The 9,088-nt window shown below is 57.6% G+C and overlaps 1 protein-coding gene across 10 annotated transcripts in view; it reads right to left on the bottom strand.

Moving 5' to 3' along the window:
* Positions 1–1,346: 1,346 nt before the first annotated feature.
* The window catches only part of CYTH1 (cytohesin 1), a 78,863-nt gene continuing 71,121 nt past the window's right edge, over positions 1,347–9,088 (bottom strand). For 9 of the 10 annotated variants that reach the window (XM_028112307.2, XM_028112300.2, XM_028112305.2 and 6 more), the window contains 3 exons: positions 6,845–6,916; positions 6,099–6,253; positions 1,347–3,141 (listed from right to left, as the gene is read on the bottom strand). In XM_028112307.2, the coding sequence (XP_027968108.2) occupies positions 3,063–3,141; positions 6,099–6,253; positions 6,845–6,916 (306 nt within the window). In that variant the 3' untranslated portion in view covers positions 1,347–3,062. The remainder of the gene's footprint in view (positions 3,142–6,098; positions 6,254–6,844; positions 6,917–9,088) is intronic. The other variant, XM_028112301.2, reaches the window with a different exon arrangement.

Genomic DNA, 9,088 nt, shown 5'->3' with positions numbered 1-9,088 from the left:
GGTCAAAAATGCGATTAAAAGGGGAAGTACAGGGGCGCCTGGGTGGCTCAGTTGGTTAAGCGACTGCCTTCGGCTCAGGTCATGATCCTGGAGTCCCGGGATCGAGTCCCGCATCGGGCTCCCTGCTGGGCGGGGAGTCTGCTTCTCCCTCTGACCCTCCCCCCTCTCATGTGCGCGCTCTCTCTTTCTCTTTCTCTCTCTCAAATAAATAAATAAAATCTTTAAAAAAAATAAAAATAAAAGGGGAAGTACAGGCTACAGACTGTAGGATTCCCACTGCATGATGTTCTGGGAGAGGCAGAGCTATGGCGACAACAGGAAGTCAGCGGCTGTGGGGCCCAGCAGGGAGGGAGGAACAGGTGCAGTATGAAGGATGTTCGGGGCAGTGAGACTCTTCTGTAGGACACTGTCATGATGCACACATGTGATCATGTCTGTCCACCCGAGTGTACAACGCCAGGTGAACCGAACGCATGCTGTGGACTCTGGGTGCTGCTGTGTCAGCCTGGACGCATCCGTTGTGACACATGGACCCTCTGGCAGGGGAGGCTGTGCAGATCAGGGGCAGGAGGCAAACAGGAAATCTCTGTACCTTCCCCTCCGTATTACTGCAATCCCAAAACCGCTCTAAAACATGAAATCTGTTAATAAAAATATCAGTACAAAGCAGGACAAGTATAAAGCAGGACTGAGCCACAGGAAGTTGTGCCTCTCACTCTGAGCTTCCTGGCAGCCAGGATGAAGAGCGAAACAGACAACGGCTCCCAGAGAACCAGGAACGCTGGTTTCTCTGAGATGCTGCTTGCAGGGGGCCGTGGCACACAGATTTCCAAAATGCTACATGCTCTGGACACCTGCAGAAATCAAGAAGGCCTGCAGGAAGAATCACCGTTGGCCAAGTGACCCAAACTGGCAAGCAGCAAGGATGGGAACTCGCTGTTGTTTCAGGGACAGGCCCGGGCTCGTCCGTCTCCCCGTGTTCTGGGGCGTCTTCCCTGCTTTTGAGGGCTAGCTCACTCCGACTCCTCCCCGGCGCTCCGCGGGCTCACCTGGAGCTGGAGGTACTGAAATCCCACCAGCAGAAGACACGTTTCTCAATCTTAGCTCAAAGCTGGAGGTTTGCCGTTCGTTTCTTCTTCACACACAAGGTGCGACGAGGAAGCTGCTTTTTGCTGTGCTCTCCTTCACAGGGGGCAGAACCTCCTCCCCGCTCCCAGTTTATATCCTTGCTGGGCCGCAGAGAGAGGTGCGAGCCACGGCCCAGCCCGCGCATGCCCACTGAGCAGGACCTCCCTGCTCCGAGGTCGCCCCGGGGAGGAAAGGAGGCCACACACAGACAGCAGGGGTGCTTTGGGCAGATCTGGAGTTTATTTGCTGCAGTCCCTTGGTGCTAGTTTACAATGCAAAAAAAACCAAACGAACAAAAAACAGTTGGAATAATAATTATAATTTTTTTTAAAACCCTGTCAACAACTTTCAGTCATTTCTTTATATTTTATATTTTGACAAAACTTTTTTTAAACAAATACAAAATAATCTAAAAGGAGAAAAACTATACATGGATTATTTACACCTCTGATAAATAGACGAATACTGACGCAGGTGCCTCTCTGTGTAGTATTTGTGAGAACCAGTGCAGGGCACGCGGCCGGCGGTGGGGCCCCGACGGGCCCAGACCTCCCCCCGTCCCCTTACGAACTCCGGCACGAACACGCCTGAAGTCGCTCGAGGCAGGACCGGTGTGAAGGGGACCCCTGAAAGTCCCCCCGCCTGCACCCCCAATCACGCCCTTGCACGAGCGCCATCTGCAGAGATGCCCGCCTGCCCTAACGGAGTCGGAGGAGCGGGGCTCCCGCTGCCCGAGAAGACCGGCGGCTCTTCGCCTTCTTCCGTGAGGCCACGTGGGGGCGCCGGGGTGGCCCGGGCCGGGCCCTGCTCTGCGGCAGGAGCGGCCCGAGAGTCCCTGAGAGAAGAGCAGGGGGACGCTGCATTCCGCGGCTCCCTTCACACCATGAGTCGGGAGGGCGAGGCCAGCGCGCACGCAGGCCCGCGGCGCAGGGAAGGACGCAAGGCCGCTCTTGTCCCCCTGGCGCTCCGCCCGCCGCTGCCGGGCAGACGAAGGCCCCCACCCGCCCCGAAATGGGCGACAGTAGTCCAGGTCGGGGCCCGAGTCGAGGCGGGAAAAGCTGAAGACCTAAGGTGATCAGTAAGACCTGCGCCTTCCTCTAAAACGAGGACTGCAGCTCTGGGGAAGGAGGAAGAACCATGTAAGGAACAGGCCGCCCCGAACCGCGGTGGGGACTGCCCTCCTCACAGTTTTGGTTCCGGTCCTTAGCTCCAGGGAGAATGCTGACTTTGCAGTTTAAAGCCCGACAAGGAGGAACTCTGGAAGAGAAAAACAGTGACCGTCCAGCGATTCTCTTCTCCCCTCCGCTCCCCCGGCACTTGGAACGGAGAAGCGGCGGCTGCTGCCGGCCCGCCCGTCCCACCACCTGCGCCCTCGGGCTGCTGAGAAGCCGGCTCCCACCAGTGGGCCGGGGCCGGGGCCGGGCCGGGGGCCGGGGGGGGGACCCTCGGCGGCCGCCCTGGGAGCCTCCACCCCGGACCAGGCAGAACGCCTCGGAACGGCTCTACTTTATCTTTTTCTCTCTTTAAAAAACAAAAATATATCTTTATAGTACGTGGCTTCTCTTCCATTCCACTTTTTCCTTAACATAGAATAATATATCGATAGGTGTATTTACGGTGCAGGGTTGAAGGCTTCTTCACAGGGAAATAACCAAGAGGTAAACGGCTGGCTTCGAGCTCTGCTATTAGACCTGCTGAACGGGAGACTTGCAAGGAGGCTGATGTGCTGACGGGGGCTCTGTTCCCTCTCCCCCGTGCGAACTCCTACCCTTCTCCCACTTAAAAACAAATAGCAAAGCTGAAGCCAGTCTCTAGGAATTCAGGGTGATGCCCAGCAGGGGACACCCCTGCTCGGCAGCCCGCCGCCCATCCGTGGGGGAGGATAGGAGGAAGGACCCAGGGCCTCGCACGCCGGCGCCGCTCGCTGGGCAGACTCAGTGTCTCTTCGTGGAGGAGACCTTCTTCTTCCTTGCGGCCAGCATCTCGTAGAAAGGGTCCCTGCTGATGGCTGCTCTAGACACACGGAGGGGAGAAAACAGAACAGACTGAGGAATGGGCCCAGGAGACGGCCCGGGCAGGCGCTTGCCGGTGGCACCTGGGCCCCCTGCCCCCGCCCCCGGCACGGCAAAGGCCAAGTCAGTGCATCAGTATTCACCGTGTCCACGCAGGACTTAAGGGACAAGCGTCAAAAGAGCCGCATGGTATGTATGACAAGATAATTCTGTTTCTACCTGATAGTGGATTTAGGTTTAGGAAGAGAGTATTACACACTCTTATCATATTCTAGCCCAGAAAGACAAATGTGCTACTTCGATCCACAACGACAGCGAGCGCCACACAATCCGTGGCACCCAGCGCTCTGACAGCCGCCACGGTCTGTAACCACGCAACCTCTGAGTCCCGCGTGCGTGCCAACTCAATGACCAAGACCACACGCGGGCCGTTCACGCTGTCGCGGGGCCTTGGGGCGCGGCCGGCCAGGCCTGCTCTATGTCCATGGCCCAGCAGGGAGGGAGCCTGCATGTGCCCTGGCACTCCCCCAGAGACCCCAGCATGGGACGGTGACAGCAGGGCCACCCCCGTGCACCTGTCCTTCCCAACCGCCCAGCACATGGTGCCGTGAGCGTGCCGAAGCTCTTCCAGAGCGGCCACACTCGAAGTGCCCGCGAGTCTCCAATGCTTGCCCGAGAGCCCAGCTGACCACTGGCTCTGCGCCTGACCAGGGGAATGACAGGCCCTGCAAACACACCAGGGCCTATTCACCAGAGGTGACATGTCCCCGAGAAGCATCTCCACAGCTCCTTGGGGCAGCCAGAACCGACAGTCCCTGGCACCTGTCCCAAGGGGACCTTGCCACAAAGGCCTCAGTTTCAGTGCCGAGAGTCAAGGATGCTGAAGCGGAGCGCTGCATGGCCGTCAGGAGTGCGTCTTGCGGAGTCACAAGGCTCAGGTGTGAAGACCAGCAGCACCTCTGTGGCTCTGGACAATTTAATTTGCTTTGCTGTGCCTCAGTGTCCTCATCTGTAAAATGGGGATGACCGTGCTTCCCAGGCTGTGGTAAAGGGTGAGGAGACGGTACCCAAAGTGCATAAACAGCGTGCGAATTCTGCCCGTTGACGAGGCAGCACCGGGGCCCAGCGAGGACCTAAGCCAGCCCAGGGGCGGCCAGTGCGCACCCTCACTCAAGGACGGGACGACTCCAAGGGCGACTTTCAAGAACGCCCAGTGGTTCTGGCTGTAGGAGTACAGACCACATGAAAGACAAAACGCAGGCAAAACCACAGAACGGTGCGTGGGGAAGGCTGTGCACGGCCACGTGCCACTCCAGGGAGACACAGCGGGGCCCAGACGGGACCCTGCGCGCACACAAGTGTGCAGGAACTGGACAGCATGCCCGGGACTAGTTAACCAGGCATCACGACGACCAGCTATTCACCCGACAGAAGAAATCACATCCCTTCCTTCAAACCATACGCTAAAAATACATTTCATAAGGACAAAAGAGTTAAGTGTTTTTTTAAAAAACATATGGTAAAAGAAGAGTGCAGGACACGTGGATGAGGGTCACTTGCTGGCCGGGGTGCCCAGGGCACGGCCACTCCTCCGCCCAGCCCTCAGTGGAAGGCTTGAAAGTTTTCATTTAAATTCCTTAGTTACCACACGGTGTAATATTAGCTTCCGTGTACAACAGAGTGAGTGAGTCAGCGCTTCCCACGTGTCATGCGTGCCGGGCTCCGGAGTCTCATTACTGGTACTGACTCCAGGGACACTGTGCAGCCTCGTCCATGGGATGAGGGTCAGAGGGCTCCCATCGAGGATGGGAGCTACCAGGGTCAGCACATGACCATGTCTCACCCCAAACGTCCCGGGAGCTGTCCCCATCACACCGAAGGGGCAGGAGGAGGGCCAGTCTCCAACGAGGCCGAGGGTCTGGCAGGAGGGAACGCAGCACCAGGAGGCCTCACCCCAAACCCACGTGCTCCTGCCCAACCCGACTCTTCCAGGTAGGACTTCCAAGCAGACTCCCATGGAGTCCATCACGTGTCTTTGTTCAGTCATCATCTGTTTGCCGTTTAACCCCGGCCAGACCCTGCACTGGCTTCAGCAGCGATACCAAAACACACCCCAAACTCGAGTGCTCCCCCTTGGGAGCAGGCTGTGGCTGGGGCGGGAGCAGGCCCGTCACGGGGGGATGCAGGGCCGCAGGGCCTCAGATCACCGGGTCAGGGCGGCCTCCCTGGCCTCTGGGGAAGTCACGCGCTCTCAGAACAAACTGCCACCAAGACAAGCAGCCAGGCCATGCCCGTGGGGCGCGATGGCCATCTGGACAGGCTCTGGGAAGTCCCGGGGCGGAGAGGGGGGACAGCTCTAGCCCGTCATCACCCTTGCACTGTGCCGCTCAGCCGAGCAGGAGGAGCCGAGCCCTGGGTCTGCGGCTGCGCCTACACCCGTGGAAGCCTGAGAACCCTCTTCCCCCCTCAGACCCGCAGCCTCCCCAAAGCACAGCGGTCAATGGTGGGGGTCTATCATGTGACCCTGGAGCGCAGCCATGTGACTCTGGGCAGTTTCCTCACCTGTAAATGGGACAAGTGTCCCCGGAAATGATAAAACATTAGGATTACTATCTCCGCCAAGCTGCCGTCCTGACCACGAGGCCTGCTTCCTAAGACGTGGGCTGACCAGGTGAACAGACGGCACCTGTGGCTGGAAGGCACCCGCCACCCACCCCCCCGGGCCGCCAGGAGCACTCCAGGAAGCCTAGGCCCGAGGTGCTCTCATAAATGTGCGGTCACGGTCACGCATCTAAGGATCCACCAAAAAGTAGTCTGGCAATTCCAGTCAGACTGCCCTGAGGATCTCAGGCAGGAGCCCCGGAGAGGGGCGGGTGGCGCACCCAACAGCTGAAACGGTCCCTGAGAGGTGAGAGCCCTCGTCGGGTGAAAGCACGCCACATCTCATACGCCACCTACTTGATGCATTTAATCCACTCCTCCTTCTCCTCAGGCGTCGGGGCTGAGATCCGGTACACGGTGTGGTTCCCCTCCACGACCCGCCCATCAGCCTCCGTCTTGCAGGCCTTGATCACCTGGTCTTTATTGTCAGGAATATAAAGCTCAAAGCAGTTCTGAGAATCACAAAAGAGAGGGAGAGGGTGTCAAAGATCTGAGAAAGCTGCCGACCAAGAACAAAAAATGTTAGTTTCTTCCTTAAAAGACCCTTCCTTCTGACCCCCATGAAGCACAGGCAGTATGCGGAGGAGCCTCGTGGTGGCACTGTGGAGAATGCGGCTGAGTGTCATAAGCCTGATTAGCAAAGACAGCAGCAGGGGCACGTCAGCGCCACTCCCAACAACACACCAGAAGCACGGAGCACCGAAGGTCACACGGACGCCTTCTAGAGCCCACCCCGCAGCACCGGCATATTCCGAACAAACGGGAGGTATCTGTAAGGTGCCCGAAGGCCCTAACACGAGCAGCCCAGTCATAGCGCTTGCTGTGGCCTTTTAAGGAGGGACAATTCCATCCCTCGTGGGACTGTACACATGTGACACAGAAGCACCTGTCATTTACAGCCTCATCTCTGGCTTCAACATGATCATTTTAAAGTCAGGCGTGACACTACTTTTCAGTTTTAAGTAAATCTTGGTAATTTCAGTCGTTTTCAAAGAACTGCTACACCCCTCCCTTCTGTCCTCTCCCGTACCCCACATACTTACTGGCTTTTTGGAGTCCTCTACCTCCCGGATACTCAGATTCTCTAAAGGGATAATCCCACGGGGCTCCTTGTCCTGCAGAACAGTTGCAGACAGAAAGACCTCACCGCGGGGTCAGGAGCACGTGGCCCACCGCGTTCCTCACCCACATGTCACCCGGGCCCTTCTGCTCTTCTCCCCTGACCTCGAGCTCACAAATCAGCTCTAGGGCCCACACCCTAGGTTCTAAAATCAGAAGAGGGCCAGGAAGTGTATGGGTACACGAATCCCTGTAACTGGGGGCCTCTGCAAGGAGGATGCCCAGGGCAGTCTCGGCGCCTGTCCTGAAAGAGGGGATGGGTGTGTCCCAGAAGAGCCCACAGGAGGCCCTCCAGCAGGGAGCACAGCAGCCTCTCTCACACCGAAAACCACCTCGCTTCTCTGCCCGCCTCCCGTATGCATCTCTTCAGCCTCTGTTCCAGGGTTGGCAACCTCCTGCCCCATCGTCCCCCTGTCCAGTGTGTGTGTGTGTGTGTGTGTGTGTGTGTGTGTGTGTCTGTCATTACCTCCTGCCCCATCGTCCCCGTCCAGTGTGTGTGTGTGTGTGTGTGTGTGTGCGCGTCTGTCTGTCATTACCTCCTGCCCCATCGTCCCCCTGTCCAGTGTGTGTGTGTGTGTGTGTGTGTGCGTCTGTCTGTCTGTCATTACCTCCTGCCCCATCGTCCCCCTGTCCAGTGTGTGTGTGTGTGTGTGTGTGTGTGTGTGTGTCTGTCATTACCTCCTGCCCCATCGTCCCCGTCCAGTGTGTGTGTGTGTGTGTGTGTGTGTGTCTGTCTGTCTTCATTACCTCCTGCCCCATCATCCCCCTGTCCAGTGTGTGTGTGTGTGTGTGTGTGTGTGTGTGTGTGTCTGTCTGTCTGTCTGTCTTCATTACCTCCTGCCCCATCGTCCCCCTGTCCAGAACAGAGCAGAGCAGACCTGCCATACCCTCGCCCCCATGGCTCTCCTCCAGCACTTCCCATCCCAGCAAAGGCCACCACACACACGCACTTCACACCTCCCTCTCCGGGACATCCAGCCACACAACAGCCCAAGACTTCGTTCCAAGGCCACCAGGGTAGCTGGGCTAAGCCTCGGCACCACACTCCCTACGACCAATGTTCCTGCAGCACTGTGCTCTCTCCATTTGCAGATGCAGGTTCCTCTTCTTTTCGGGGAATAGTCCCGTAATCGATGGTATTTTTGAACACGCGGGTGCGGATACTCCAGTCCTGGGATCATCTTTCTCTGCCCTCCACAACTGGTTACCTCTCCCCTAATCGTTTTCACATTTGTCTTTTTCAGATGCGATCTCTGTGACTGTTCCAAACCTTTCCTCTACGACGGTGATTTTATCCTGGGGTAATCTGTTCCACCCCTTGCAGTTTTCACTTATTATTACATAAGTCAGACATCAGTTACAGTCCACATATGTCACACTTGTGTTCTGGCCCCTTCCAAGGTCTCAGGAGAGAGCGGCGAGTGGAGGGCAGGGCTGGCTCAGACACCTGCCGTGCTCGGGCTCTCTGCTGGGACCACAGCCGTCCTGCATGGGGGTGGGTGGGCTGCTCACGGGCGCACCCTCTGTGGACAGCTCTCCCACTGAGTTCACAGCCCGGAGCCCTCACTGCCGCTGCAGGAAACGAGGCCCACTTTCTCACTTTCCCGCTTCACCAGTTCCTACCCAGCGGCAGACTTTACTGCTCGCTGACGGGAAGAGGGCAGAAGTCCTACTCTGTTAGTGTCTCCTGGACTCAGGGCAGTGGGGAGGTGGTGGGGCTCCGTGGGGCAGGGCTCCCCTCCGCTCGGCACCCCCAGGCCGTAGCCTCTGTCCCTGCTTCCAGTGGCTGCGCTGCACAGAGGCAGTGGTCGCTCTTCCTTCCCCGGCTGCCAGCCCCCTCCTCCTGCCCCTGGATTTCCTGCACTGTTAGGTGCTTCTGTGTGGAAGCTCTGCCTACCGTCCTAACTCTGGGGCCCCCCGGGTCAGCAGAGACACATTCTCTGATGTCTGTGGCGCAAGACAATGCTGCTGAAGGGAGTGTGGGATTCAGGCGATGCCACCACAGTCAGCATCGGGAAGAACCACGGCATTCTGGAATTGCACACGTCACCACTGAGCCCACTCCCGAACTTAGGGCATATTGCTTAGATGCCTGTGTATGTTTCGTTTTAACCCAAAGAATAGTGAAAAAAATCCCAAGGAGACTTTAAAGATGCCACCAGTCTAGG

This window comes from Eumetopias jubatus, unplaced genomic scaffold (assembly GCF_037043125.1).
Source record: "Eumetopias jubatus isolate StellerSeaLion01/CBP00866 unplaced genomic scaffold, mEumJub1_p1.0 scaffold_10, whole genome shotgun sequence".
Classification (NCBI taxonomy): domain Eukaryota; kingdom Metazoa; phylum Chordata; class Mammalia; order Carnivora; family Otariidae; genus Eumetopias; species Eumetopias jubatus.
The sequence above is the reverse complement of the archived record's forward strand: the minus strand, read 5'-3'. Positions and strand labels throughout refer to the sequence as shown.